At 34.9% G+C, this 15,389-nt stretch overlaps 1 protein-coding gene across 12 annotated transcripts in view; it reads left to right on the plus strand.

The window, feature by feature from the left end:
- The window catches only part of Dys (Dystrophin), a 2,834,509-nt gene that overhangs the window by 580,216 nt on the left and 2,238,904 nt on the right, over positions 1–15,389 (plus strand). For all 12 annotated transcript variants that reach the window (XM_069839232.1, XM_069839233.1, XM_069839235.1 and 9 more), the window contains 8 exons: positions 2,103–2,280; positions 2,412–2,601; positions 3,728–3,870; positions 5,714–5,920; positions 9,666–9,840; positions 11,763–11,918; positions 12,416–12,519; positions 14,371–14,523. In XM_069839232.1, the coding sequence (XP_069695333.1) occupies positions 2,103–2,280; positions 2,412–2,601; positions 3,728–3,870; positions 5,714–5,920; positions 9,666–9,840; positions 11,763–11,918; positions 12,416–12,519; positions 14,371–14,523 (1,306 nt within the window). The remainder of the gene's footprint in view (positions 1–2,102; positions 2,281–2,411; positions 2,602–3,727; positions 3,871–5,713; positions 5,921–9,665; positions 9,841–11,762; positions 11,919–12,415; positions 12,520–14,370; positions 14,524–15,389) is intronic.

Here is a 15,389-nt window from a genome sequence, read left to right on the forward strand (position 1 = left end):
TTTAGTAGGTTATTTTACGACGCTTTATCAACATCTTTGGTTATTTAGCGTCTGAATGAGATGAAGGTGATAATGCCGGTGAAATGAGTCCGGGGTCCAACACCGAAAGTTACCCAGCATTTGCTCATATTGGGTTGAGGGAAAACCCCGGAAAAAACCTCAACCAGGTAACTTGTCCCGACCGGGAATCGAACCCGGGCCACCTGGTTTCGCGGCTAGACGTGCTAACCGTTACTCCACAGGCGTGGATTTTATTATCATAATACACTATTCTCTTAAACTGACTTATCAGATTGAAAATTCAATCAGTGACTTTCCCAAAATACGCTATGAAATGTTTAGTATAAAACAAGTTTTTTTGTTTAAATATCTCAAAGAATAGCTTCCTAAAATTAATGACATTACTTACGATTCACTCTCTACATTTACGTCACAGCACTGCTTAACATATATGGTGTACCGTATCTCACATTCCTCGAATATAGTGCCACCATTAACATATTATTACCACAGTCTAATATGTACAGTCACGAAGCTTGAGTTGTGAGGGTGCTAGGAACAGTAGACTGTGCTGGTACTATTTTGCAATGTCTGTAATGAGGCAATAGTAGCGATCCTAGTGGTTAGCAACTATCTATGGATGCATATTTACTATTGAGCTTAGTGACCGTATATAATAGACTGTGTTATTACATTAACACATTCTTTGTAGTACACGTCTACACAAATACTCCAAGTTACACTAACTATGTACTTTCTTATTATTCGATCTAACCTCCCATTCAATTATCTATTCTCTATTTGTTCACTAATCCAATATTAGCCCTTTCTCAGTGCCACCTCTAATATTATATACTACTTTCAACCTTTTTTTTTTTTCCATAAGTAATATTCACTAAAATCTCAGTTTCACTTTTTCCTGTACATTACCATATTTTATTATTTATCTTTTCTCTATTGACCTTTTCTCCTATCTTTCTCTTATATTCATTTAGGCTTACTGTTCCAATGTTCAAATGTTAGTACTGGTACTACTTTCTTGCTGTCACTTATTCAATTCTCTTAAGACTTTTTCTCTGGTACTATTATTATTATTATTATTATTATTATTATTATTATTATTATTATTATTATTATTATTATTATCATCATTATCATAATCATTATTTGTATTATTATTATTATTATTATTATTATTATTATTATTATTATTATTATTATTAGTACTATTATTATTACTGCTATTAGTACTACTATTACTATTGTTGTTGTTATTATTATTATTATTATTATTATTATTATTATTATTATTATTATTATTATTATTATTATTATTTGCACTCATTTTCACTTTCTCATTACTCCACTTATGCAATTCCTTTCTCACTATTCTCACTCTCACTAACTTCTTTTATTCTTTCTCTTCTCACTTCATTATTCTATTCTCTCCCTTATACTTCTCGATCTTTATCCAGTTCCACTTTAGTTACACTTCTTGATCGCATTCCCACATTTTTCAGTCGCATGTAATACATCTAAAATTTTAATTTCCAAATCCTTAGCTGTTGCAGGTTCTGACCTGTCTTTACCAGTACTGTTCAACTAAGCCTTATTTCTGTCTCTGTCTTTCTTCCTATTTATTTCTTCTTTCCTTTCAATTTCATTATCTCTAACACTCACTGAAACTATAAATGGGTTATCTCTGCTGGTATTATTTTGAATGGTTTTTTTCCCTTCCTCTTCTGTTTCTCCCCCCCCCCCCCCCCAAGCTTTCACTTGCATAGACTAAATTTCCACTTATACTCGCATCCTTATTTCTCCCACTTCCTCCCTCCCTATCTCTTCTCGACTCCTGGTTTCTCTTTTTTTCCCCCACTTGCCTTTTTGCTAGCGCCTGTTTTCAGATCAACTGATACATGAGATTTAGAACGACCCAAAAGGCGATAGAAAGATTCCATAACCTTTACTGGGATCTGAATAAGAGAATTTCCTACCCCATGAAATAATGAAGATAATGGTAATGCAAAAAGAAACATTTTCAGGGTAGAAATTCATGACAAAACAACGAAAACTTTATTATTTTATGTCTTACTTTTCTATAGACTGGCTGAGAGACAAACAGAACTCAGTAACACGGTTGACAAATCTCCTCCAAAGAAATACCTAGAAGCAATGGAGGCTCTCATGAAATGGGTACACAACGTAGAAGGTGTGTTGCTGTCTGAACATGCAGTAGTGGCTGACACGGCAGTTATGGAGGATCAGTTACAAAAATTCAAAGTAAGTGTGTTAGTGAAGAGTTGATAAAGACGTGCAGAGCAGCTTTACTGTGATCTGATGAAGAAAATACATTTTTATACAAGTTGTTTGGGAACGAAACTTTAAGTATGTATTTCTGCATGAATTTTCAGGAGCTGCAGAAAACAATTGAAGAGCAGCAAAGCAGTTTCAATTATGTGAACACGACCGGTCAAGAACTGATACACAGAGCAGGGTCGGAAGCGCAGAGTCAGAGGTTAAGGGACGAACTTCAAGACCTCAATACTCGCTGGAGTGACATTCCAATAATTCTTGACGAGAGACAGAAAAAGTTGCAAAAAGGTAGCTTTATCTTGAACACTGATCCCAATTTTAGTTTGTAAGATAGATTTTGTCATCTATTAAAATAAGCAGTATATGATGACGATGAGAATGACGATGACGATGACAATAGTAATAAAAATATAAATATAAATAATAATAATAATAATATCAATGGTAGTATTGTTCTCCAACCAGGAGATAAACCATGAAAGGAATGTGCTTACTATTGCGTCATCTATTGGAGCGAAGTAGATAGATAATATTAGAGTTATAACGTCAGTTTAAAAATCATGCGATGTCCTGCATATGTTATTTCCTGTATGGAGGGATTAAAAGACCAGGAGATTAACCGTGATCTAATTTTGTAATTAGGGTAGTATAAAAATGTGTATATCAGTGTTATTGTTTGTGCTGTGAAAGCTAGCCAATAGAGATACGAGTATCCACGTGTGTGACCTTATGACATCTTATGACATCAACATTCATTCACAGCATCACCCCGCTCCCTCTCATTCCCTGGAGACTTTCTCGTGGTTGTAGTACAATAGTGGTAGTGGTAATAAAATTATTATTCATTTCTTTTTCAAGATAAACTGAGTAAATTTATCTGTCGTTTCTTACTGGAGTCAAAATGAAATTCTGACAGTCGCTTATTATCCTACCATCAGTTTTAAGCAATTCCATCTCACAGTTGTTTCCACTACCAGCCTAGCCAAGTGCAGGGTCATTTCACTTGACTATCGTCGGAGTTCTTTAACATCAATTAACTGGCTATCCTTAGTCCACTGCTGTGGAGTAATGGTCAGCACGACTGGCTATGAAATGAGTGGCCCCAGGTTGAAATCCTGGTTGGGGTTTTTCTGGGCTTTTCTCTCAACCTACTGAAGCATAATTGCCGGGTAATTTTCGACGTTTTACCTCGGACTCATTTCGTATCATTAATTCACATAACATGATCATCCATACAATAGTCCGGGTTAAGTTCACAGTGCGGCATGCTGTACTTGTACAAGAGCACGGCTGTTTGGTTACCAAATCATTCACAAGAATAGGAGTGGCAAGCACAATAAGCCTTAGGCTGCAGTATAAGCCTTCAGGTCCCTCTGTACAAGAGAGAAAAAAAAACGACTATCCTTTCTTTCAGACATTGAATTGCTATGTCAGTTTCGAGACGAAATGGAAGGTCTGAACTCATGGCTACAAGAAGTAGAAGCTTTTCTGCAGGCGGAGGAAGACTTACCAATTGGAGATGTGGAGACTCTTGAAGCCCAGTTGGAGCAATCAAATGTAAGCAGCACCTTGATGTTCATGTGAAGATTGGAATTATCTCGTTGATTAATTCTGTGCAGTTGCAAAAGTATTGTTTTTCAGATTCTGCAATATACGAAGGTTTGTTTTTCGACATTGCTTTTACATCTGTGACACTGTAAAACCTAAAATTCTTTCACCATATTAAACACTATGGAAATCTTAAATCACACATAATTACTAAATTTTTTAATTGTTTTGTCAAAACAATTAAATCAAATACAAATCTTGATTACACACTTTATATCACTGAAGACTTATAGAAACAACTTTCTAGTGTTAGATTGAAACTAAGTTGGTAAATTACTTTAGTTTACTAATTGAAAAATGAGTTCTATTCAGTCAATACTTAACATAACACAATAAAACATGTTATAATAACATTTACACAGATTTTAAAAACAAACGTTTTCGCCAATTTTGATTGGCATCTTCAGGTCGTGTAGGTCGAATGGAACATGTTATAAGAAGTGAACACTTGGTATATGACGTTAAAAACCAAAGTTACAACTGTAATATCACTTAAAAACAGAGAATATAATATAGCAAAAAGCCTCCACGATGTGTGTAGAATCACTGTGTTGAAAGAGGCGTGTGTGAACCAAGGAAACCGCAAAACTCTTCTGTCATTGCAGATACAGTTTTCAAGATAGATTTGAAGAAGCTACGAACAGGTTGGTCGTGTGACCTGAAGATGCCAATCAAAATTGGCGAAAACGTTTGTTTTTAAAATCTGTGTAAATGTTATTATAACATGTCTAAAACAAATTTATAAACAAAAATTGCTGATTTACTTCCATAAAAACCACAATAAATTTAAATATGATCCTCATGAATACCAGACGAGACAAAACTACAGTTTCTTTCTAAATACTCCCAAATGCCACACAACTGCTGGATTAAAACACAGCAGAAATTTTGGACCCAAAATATATAATACATTAATTAGAGCTTACCCTGAGCTAAGTACACTTAACACACATAGATTTAAGAAACAAATCAGATTAATTATTTAATTGTTTAAGCTAATTGAGTTAAAATTGTTACTCTAATATTCATGTACTTCTGTATTTTCTATTTGTATATAGACCCTGTTATTACATGCTGTATGTATTTTACCATTTATTAATGTGATTGTGCTCAATGAACTCTCGTAATTTTGTGATATATTTTGTATAACTGATCTGAACTGCGCCCCAGCACGAGCTTCTGCTCTTTCGGGCTGCAATGCCTAATGTAGCTCAAGTGTATAGTATTAATAAATATTATTATTATTATTATTATTATTATGTTTTATTGTGTTTATGTTAAGTATTGACTGAATAGAACTCATTTTTCAATTATCATTGAACTTAACGGAACCAATATGCCTTTGAAATTATTTAGTTTACTAGTTTCGACTGCACTGTTAGTCATGTCAGTCAGAACTAGTCGACTAAGGCAGGGGCGTATACTGGTTAAAGGGTTTGGGCTACCGCTGACCCTATTATTACACAAAATATATCTAACAATTACTTTAATTTTAATTACTATGGTAAAACTAATAATACGAAATTATTACATTATGTTATATTATAAACTTTTTCTTTTGTAATTTCCTTGGGCTACCACCGGTAGCCCCGGTAGCCCGCAAAATACGCCCCTGGACTAAGGTAATTTACCAAAATTTAACACGAAAAAGTTGTTTATATAACTATAATTCTTAAGTAAAAAAAATAAATTACAGAAATAGCTTTTTAAGTCTAGTATTATAATAAAGTTGTAGGCAGAATCAATATGGTAAGACAAATGGACTCATGGACTTGCATTCTTTATCACTTAGGCTCTGCAAGATGATGTTGAAACTCTGCAACCAAATGTAAACAACATTGAGACCACATCACAAAAATTATTAAGCAATGCTGATCCGAATTTTGCAGAGAAATTGAGATCACAAGTTGAAATTTTAATAGCCAAATGGAAAAGAATTGTGGAATCAGCTAAAGAACAAAATGTTCGTTTGAACGATGCTTTAGAGAAGAGCAAAAAGGTAAAACAATGTGTAGGCCTATCTGTTACTATTTTTTTTTTTTACTTGTCATCATTCATGAGAGCTATAACTTTTTTGGAGTACCTTTTGAATAATATGTATGTTATATATAATGAAATGAGAAGTATCCAACTCATTCAGCTACATTTTCTTACTCATTTCATTTCGAGATCCATCAATTTCTATTCCAGATCCACTGCATCCTCTTGACTTACATTGTCCACTTCCACATTACATACTTCCTACTTTATCTGTTGAAAATCTCTGCAACAATGAGTCTCTTGCGAGAATGGCCTGTGCAAAGCAGGAAATTATGTGGGCGAGAAATGGCTGATGAATTTTATCTTGTTTCCTTTCATTTGGGTATAAGTTGTTACAACTCTGCAATAAATCACTTCTGACTTTTACTTCCTTTATGAAGTAATCCATTCCAAAGATTTTATCACCCATTAAGAATTCATTGCCCTCAATCGGATTATGTCATTGGACCACTGAGGATGACTTCAGAACTATGTACTCCAGGTTTAATTTTCAGAAAAATGTTGTTTCTTCTCCCCTTGTAGTCTTATTTACAACAGTAAAATAATCCAAAGAAAATATCTCCATAAATTGCATTGCGAGTTTGAGAATAATAGACATAAACAAATAGTTACCGGTACGAAATAATAATAACTGCGTAATTCAATAGTCTATGCATAATTCGCGAATATTTCAATTCTTTGATTAAAGATTGCGACATTGTAATCAGTGTTGCATTTAAAATTCAAACGTGACTGCTATTCTGCACTTTAATTATATGACCTCTATTTTAGTCTCTGTACAGCATCCAGAAGAAAATACTCCAAAATGTGCTAGATTTTCTAATTAATTGATCACTTCACTTCTTCATTAGTAGAAGGATGACAAAAAAACTGTTGCTTTTAGATAACTCCATAGCCAGAAATTGAAAGGATTCATATCTAGTGATCGTAAAAATAACTGCATTTTTTGTATTCAAAGTATTCTACAATTTTTTTACACTTCTTGTAAAACCACCGTAATATTTATAACATGTTCTGCGGATATTGATACTAGTATGGAGAAAGTTGTTTATCTGCTACAGAACTTGTCTGTTTAAATTTTCCAACAAGCTTCCAGAATGAAGATAGCATACAAGAACCACAAAACAAGTCCTTTAATCTCTCGGTACTTTTTAAAATTCTCATTTTGCCTGCATGATGACAGTGAATAAGAGCTATTCGAATCTGCAGAAACAAAACTGTTATCGGTATTTCAAGGAATAAATTTGCGAAAAAGAAAATACAATTAAAATAATTGTAAATGAACTTGTTAAAGCAACCAAAATGAAGACGAAACAATTGAAAGGAAGTATTATGGCGTTAAATTCCATTCTTTCGAGAACGGAATGGTGTTTATTTTTGTGTAATTATATTATTTGTAAGAAAGTCAAAGCCTTCTTAAAAGTGCTCCGATTTTTGAATAACCGAATGCTGGTTTACTATGTAAAGTTTTGTTCCATTCCATTTATTACCTTGCATAGACCATAGAAACTACGTAGAATTTGTGAGTCATGTAGGTACAATTACTTACACAATATAAAAATACATACTAAAATACTGTAAATTTTATTTCAACTCAACAATGGAATTTTATTCTTCCAACAATAATTCCTTCCTACAATTCACCTTAAATGCTGTCGTCAACAATAGGATTTTCACTCAACACCGTATTCGTTACAGCACTCCACTGACGGCAATGACAATTTACTTGGACTATTACGAACAACAATGAACTGTTAATCTTAACTAATATTTACAAAGCACTATTTACAAATCAGAACTATCAGTTCTCAGCTCACAGTTCTTCTAGCTCAGTCACTCGAGTTCGCAGAAACTCGAACCACAGACCTTCAGAGACAGTTCACTGTACTCGAACTCAGGTCCCTCCAACTGCGGTCCCCTGCACTCGAACTCAGGTCCCTCCAACTGCGGTCCACTGCACTCGAACTCAGGCCTTCGGATGCTGGCACAGTTGCGGACGCACACTCGAGCCGAACTCCAGTACACAAGACTGGCTTGCTTGCTCTGGCTTTCTCACTGACTGGCTGACTAATCAACTGAAAAACTGCTCGAGTTCGCTGGCGTTTCTTCTTTTATAGCGAAATCATAGTTGCGAGAAATTTCTACAGGTGTGCAGAGAATTATCTGGATATCTCCACTTCGACGGACTTCTCGAAGAGTCGGGAGGGTCCGCCCCCCCTTTACTCCGTACGCAGCAGTTGCGCGCGCACTCTCTCTCCACTCTCTCGCCACGTAGGCCCTTTCCCCGCCGTGCGCCGCCCCTCAGTGCTCCGTGAAGCCCGCGCGGTCTGTTCTCTCGCGGGACGCTGGTCGTGAGTTCGAATCTCACGTCGCTGTCACAATACTATAAAAAATAGTCATCACCATTACAGGCCATGAAGGCCCACAGGGTATTATAAAGTTAAAGCTCCCACCTATACAAATAACAGGCATTAATGACAGTAGGGATGTCAGTCCTATGTGCCTGCCGCCTTTAACCCCAGAAAATGCCTCTGATTCATTTTTGTCAGAGGCCAAGTAAACCCCAGGGTCTTAGTTAGTGTGGTTGGAAGCTCTAGATCAATGAACAAAATCCATGACTCCATCAGGAATCGAACTCTCATTCTTTCGGCTTGTAGTGTTATGCCCTATAAAAACTGTATAAACGATAAATTACAATGTCATCATCATATCCTTCACGTGTTAGACCCTACAGGATCTGTTACAGTCTCATGCCAGTGCTTTCGTGGTCTTCCCAATTTCCTCTTTCCTCTTGGTACATAAGTAAGAATCTGTTTAGGCCATCTAGTGCGATCCATCCTTTCGACATGTTTTTTCCACTGAAGTCGATATTGTTGAACAAAATTAGCTATAGGATCCATTTTTAGTTCCTGCAATATGTCCACATTTTTACGGTGTTCCAGCAAAGAGCATCCCGCTGTTCGTCGCATGAACCTCATTTCAGCTGTCGTCAGCCTTTGCTCATCAGCTTTTCTGATTGTCCATGCCTCGCTACCGTAAGTGAGGACCGGTCGAGCTAGTGTTTTATATACCTTTAGCCTTGTATGTTTCTGAACATGGGATGATTTGAAGACGGTGTTAATTACGCCAGTGATTTTTATAAATTTAGATATTTTGTTTGACATATCTTCATCAGTGATGTAAGAGAGGTTATAACCTAAATAGTTAAATGAATTAACACGTTCTATTAAAGTATTATTTATCATGATTGTCATTACAATGTAATTTTATTAAATGACTTCGTATTCCATATATTCACTGATAGAATAGAAACTATTTTTCCATGAGAATTTGTTGTAACTTTTTTTCAAAAATATGGATTGATGCAATGTTTTGGATAATTATGTCCTTCTTTCACATTAATAGTAGGTCTATGATATATGAACGAGAGATTTCAGTGTGGCTGGAAAGCATAGTTTCTCAGGGTAAATACGAGAGAAGAAGACATGATCCATATTGTAGATTGAACAGTGAGAATAAAAAAAAAAGATATGTGAAGATAATACCTAATATATAAAGTAGTATCTAGTAGCATTATGGTCTTAAAAACAGAGTCCTAGAAGTACTAGTGCCTGCAAAGTTTAAAACATAATATTTATTGTAATCCATTTCTACCCTAGTGCATATGAAACAGTTAAACATTCGTTTAATACACGTTGTTAAAGGTAATTGAAGGTGTGGACGAGTTCACATCCTGGCTGTGTAAATTGGAGGGAGAAGTGCCTTCTTCTGCCAGTGTGACTTCCTCGGCAGAGCTGTTCCAGTTGAAGGGCAAGTACCAGATTCTGAAAGACAAGGTTGACAAGAGAACTGAAGACTTTAGGAACCTAAATGAGATGGGTTAGTAAACATCAATTGTTTCTCCTATCTTTCCATAAGCTTTTGTAGATTGCTACTTGATTGAACAAGAATATGACTTCTAAAATATATATTTTAAATTTGATGAGTTTTAACCATTGATAACATCACTTTAAATATTCAGGGAATCAGCCTTTATGTATAATTTGGAAATAATGTAGTATTACAGAAGATTCAGCTTGACTATTGCTCTTTCATTATTTCGTCTCTCTGTCTCTCTTTTTTCTCTCTTTGTCTCTGTGTATGACTGCCCTTCTCTGTTTTTATTAATCAGTCTCTCTGCCCATCTCTATTTATATGTCTGTGTACCTAGACCTATTTGCAACCTATCCCTGCCATATTTGCCTCAATCTAAGCCGTAGGCCTTCTATGCCCAGGGTTGCTGGTTCGATCCCAGGCCAGGTCGATGGCATTTAAGTGTGCTTAAATGCGACAGGCTCATTCAGTAGATTTACTGGCATGTAAAAGAACTCCTGCGGGACAAAATTTCGGCACATCCGGCGATGCTGATACAACCTCTGCAGTTGCAAGCATCGTTAAATAAAACATAACATGAATTTAAATACTATTATAGTCACAATCATGCCATGGTATGAGAGAAAAATTCCACAACCTCGAGCGGGAATCGAACCTGCGACTTCCTGTTCTCCGGTCAGGCGTTCTACCACTGAGCTATCGAGTTCGTCTCACACCAAAGGCTTGGAATTATCCTTTCATACTGGCGACTCTGTTATAGAGTACTGTCCATAGCGTCTGATCTAGTCAGCACTGCTTATGGGTTGAAAGAAACTTTACAAATGTAAAGATCGTAAGATGAAGAAAACATAACATTTAACATTTATAAGCCGCACTTTTTTCAGCACATTAAGACCGAGGTGAAATATGCCTACGGCCTAAAACCGTGTACGAATGTTCAAGCAATAAATGCAGATCTATATAAATAAAATTAATCTAAAAATGAAGGTATATTCGTGGGGTGACTTATATTCGGGTAAATACAGTGTATATATGTGTGTATATTTAATTGCTATCTCTACTAGGCTTTATTCCTGTCTGTATTTCTGCTTACTGTATCTTCCTCTCTTCATATTCAGTTCTTCTCTTTCTCTCGGATATACAATACGTAATATTATTTTTTTAAATTTCGTGTAAATCACAACAAACATCTATGAGCAAATTATTTTTCCAAGTTAAAACTGTATAGAAAATAACACTGTAGGGTTTTATTATTTTTATGCGGAAAATTTAATTGTAAATATTTTTATCTTGCTAGGGAACTGTTACTGAACTCATGTCAGAACCTCAGATTACGCACATAGTTAAATCTTCATGGTCGATAGATAAATATAAGTTAGTTGCCCATACCAGTTATAAGATTATGGCATTGCAGCTTGAATTAAAGTTTATGAAAAACTGAATAACACTCATCTGGTGCTTCAGCTTGGCTATAGGATGTAACATGGTACGAATTCACTAAGAATGGCAAACCAACTACAGTATTCCATATACATGCCATTGTTGTTTCTTAATGCAACTTTCCAAGTAAGCTATGCAAGAAGTTGAAGGAGAGGTTTCAACATGACATCATTAACAATTCCCTCATTAGTTTGACTTTGGTTTGTATGTTATCATTGGGCTAGATTTAGTTCTACTGCAGACACTGAATGCGACATTTCGATATAATTATATTCCTTGTTCAGAAATTAGTTTATTAGTGAGTATAGTTCAGTACCTAACATCTCTGTTAACTAAAAGGGTATCCACAGAAAATTCATCCAAGGAAACATGAATTAATAAGAAAAATGCTGAGAGAATGGAATGCTGATGATTGTTGTGTAATTATGTAATAGAAAATGAGTTGCCAACAGTTTCATTTGCTTGTTGTCGCGTATTGTCTTCCACAGGCAATGACTTGTTGCTGAGTACAGAAGGTAGTTCTGTGCAAGAAGTTGCAAGAAAGTTTACGCATCTAAACGCCAAGTGGAGTGATGTAACCGATGGCATTTATGACAAGTTTAAGATTCTTAAAGAGGCTTCACATGAATATGGCGAATTTAGAGGTAACTATTAAAGTGTACTCTATTTATATAATTTTAAGATAGGGACTGTAGAATTACCAATATAAGTAAAATTTACCAAAAACATAAACGTAAAAAGAAAATGTATACTACCTGTATAAACAGCTTAAAAAAAAAACCCTGCAGAGAGTGCCAGACCTAAGTTACTGGCATTCCCCCTGGACTCTTCAATTACAGAAAACACAATAAGCTGCAGTGTACCGAGATCTGAGGAGTAAATGGATTCCTGCAAATAAAGATAGATATTTTAAATCTCCAAAAATTCCAAAGGCATTGAGGGGAACTTTGAGCTACACATATGATGTCTAACTTTATTGTAATTAATTAGTATAATTAATTTAAATTGAGACCAATTATTGTGATTTTATAACTATGTAATTCGTTTTGTTATGCCCTGAATCCCTGTGTATGCTCCCGAATTGTGTACCGAATCTTTTTAACTACATTGCTTCTTAATTATTCAACATTTTGTTTTTCAGCACTTGTTGCTCAGGAGATGGACTGGTTGGATAAACTAGAGAAACGATTGAGAAAGTCTCCAAAGTCCGCAGCAGATGCTGAAGAAATTTCAGAAGAACTTGATGTAAGTGAAGTCTCAAGTTTATATATATATATTCCTAACCATTACCAGTACTGGTATTTGAAAAAGTAATAATGAATTTGAAAATAATAACCTCGTATGTTGCTTTGACATAGAAATGTTAATTGGTTCCTTTCTAGTGCCTCTAGGTGAGATCATCTATTGTTCTCTGTTTAGCATATACCATGCTTACCTCTAGACTGAGATATTTCTATTCAAACCCGGCCAGAGGCAATGTGTGTGTGTGTGCATGTATGTGCTTGCATGCGGGTCTCTCTCTCTTTCCCCCTCTTTCTTTTTCTCTACTGCTCATTCTGCCTCCCTCATCCTCCTCCTCTCTTCCACTATCTGGTCTGTTCCTCGTACTACTTTCTTTACCCTCCCTTTTTCTCTCATATACACTGTTATTTCTTTAATTATAGGCCTAATGCAAACAATAAATTATTTTACTGCTTTTTTTTCACAATTTATTATCTCATTTGACTTTCATTGCAGTTATTTTATTAAACGGCTGTTTAATTTACGAATTCTTAAATTGTTGTCTTGTCATATGCTCTTTTTTAATTTATTTTTTATACTACAAAATAGAAATGAAATAACCCTGCAGATTTTCAGAGCGAATAGCTCATGTTGCATATAACAAAAAAAAAAAAAAAGTGTGAAGTCCATAGTTTTCTTAGAAAAAAATGTCCCCCCCCCTCCCCCAATTTTTAACATCCTCGTATTCTGTAATTATTGCGAATAGAATCGTGATTTTGACCACATCAATAGAAAATCTAATAAAGAATCATTTATCCCTCTGGTTATTTCAATCGCGTGGACAGTTTTCGTGTAAATTTAATTTAAAAATCACTAAGTTAATTTGAATATTATAGATTTATTAATTTGTCCTACAGAATAATATTTGTAATAATGACAATTAATATTTGAGGAGAAAAATTAATTGTCAATATTACAGATATTATTCTGTAGGACAAATTAATAAATCTATAATATTCTTATAGCTGCAGTGCATATGCCTGTACAGATTACTGTGCACTTAACTGAGGAATCCCGGCCAAACAAGTCACTCAACTGAGTGCGCTCCTAATCTAATGGCAGTTGACATTGGACATATACGTCAACATATATGCCTAACTTGGAATCAGGCCATAAAGGGAACCATTGAAGGAGGAAGGTTCGGTCCGGTGCTGTGGATTGAATTCGGCGTAGCTCAGTGGTCAGAGGGCTTGGTACATAGAACCAAGGATCCGGGTTCGATCCCCAGCGCCGGAGCGAATTTTTCTCCTCAAATATTAATTGTCACTAATTTGAAGCCACTGACTGATGTGACTAGCTTGCAACGTTGTAGCCAGAAAGGGAGGTGGAAGGTAGTTCACTAAGACAGACAGACTTAAGTTCGTTGGCCTCTTACATCTGTATTACGAGTAGAAAGAGCAATGTGTTAATGGTAATGTTGCCATACTGCTGAAACTTCTAACTCAATTTTCTAATTAAACATCCATTTAATCACAAAACGTATGGTAATAGGTTTTCTATTCATTTAAGTGTACCCTATCATCCTTTTCAATCTGCAGAAATATTTTACTTCCACTCTCTATACAGTTATTAATTATTATTAAAGAATGTCTGTTGTTATTACATTTATTTTTTAAAATGCTATAAGGAACTATAATTTATTCTTGCCTATTTAACAGAAATATTCTTTAAAATATATTGCACAGATTTTACTGTACATACATGAGAAATATCCTTTAAAATGCATTGCACTGATTTTACTATGCATACCAGTATATGTATGGTACGTATCTTAATTGCAATATTTGGATAACGTAATACTGTTTTCTTTTGAAGGATCTTGAAAATTACATTCGAAATCATCCAGAAGCTCGTCTTGCCAAGATTCAAGATATTGGGCGTCGTCTTGTAGATGATGGGATCATGCCCCAGACAATCCAGTCAGATGTAGAGGCCATCACACTGAGATGGAGTCATCTAAGTCAGCAGGTAGGAGATGGAGTGATCTTAAATTAGCATGATTTACTAGTAATTAAATCGTGTAAGTATAAACTAACCTATAATCAGGTCTTGCATATTTAAGGCTTACAAAATAACTTTACATTTAAAAATTGCTCAGCAGTTTAGTAGCAAATTTTTTTGCTTCTATTTGTGCCTTAGAATCTCTGTCGAAAACGTTATGTTGAAATACGATCTAAAATATAAATTATGATGTACAGTGCGTAAACATGAGAACAGTTTTGTACATGAAATTCAGTAATGGTAGTACTAATTTAAGAAATACAGTATAACATTTTATTTATTTAGTAAAATTGATATAACATACACAGTACATAAACTAACGTGTTAACAGCAAAACTTTTCCTTCGAAATTCTTTCTGACTCTTCAGTGCGATGGCACTGAGTGAGACAAGTAAGCCACGGGCTTGGACCTCAGTTGATCTCAGGAAAGACCTCATGTGAAAGGATGTGGAAATCGCATGTATCTTTCTAGACTTCCTTCACTCCCTCTGTTCCCTCCCACAACACTTTTGTCATTGTCAGCAAAACTAAATATTGAAATCCATTAATATAAATAACTACTTATCTATTTCTTCAGGTTTATGAATTAAATGTATTTTTCATGTGCTTGTATATTGAACATAGTAAGTAATATTATCATACTGTTTAGATTATATTATTAGAATGTTCAGTAATAAAATTGTCACGTCTAAACTATGTACAGTACGTTAATAATACTGAGATTAATACATGTTAATCGAAATATTCCTTATATTTTCATTTAGTTGCACAGCCAGTCAAATCTCTCTCACTCTATTATGTAACAGACAAATAAATGTATGGTACTACAGTGA

The sequence above is a fragment of the Periplaneta americana genome, chromosome 11 (assembly GCF_040183065.1).
Source record: "Periplaneta americana isolate PAMFEO1 chromosome 11, P.americana_PAMFEO1_priV1, whole genome shotgun sequence".
In the NCBI taxonomy this organism is placed as follows: Eukaryota; Metazoa; Arthropoda; class Insecta; order Blattodea; family Blattidae; genus Periplaneta; species Periplaneta americana.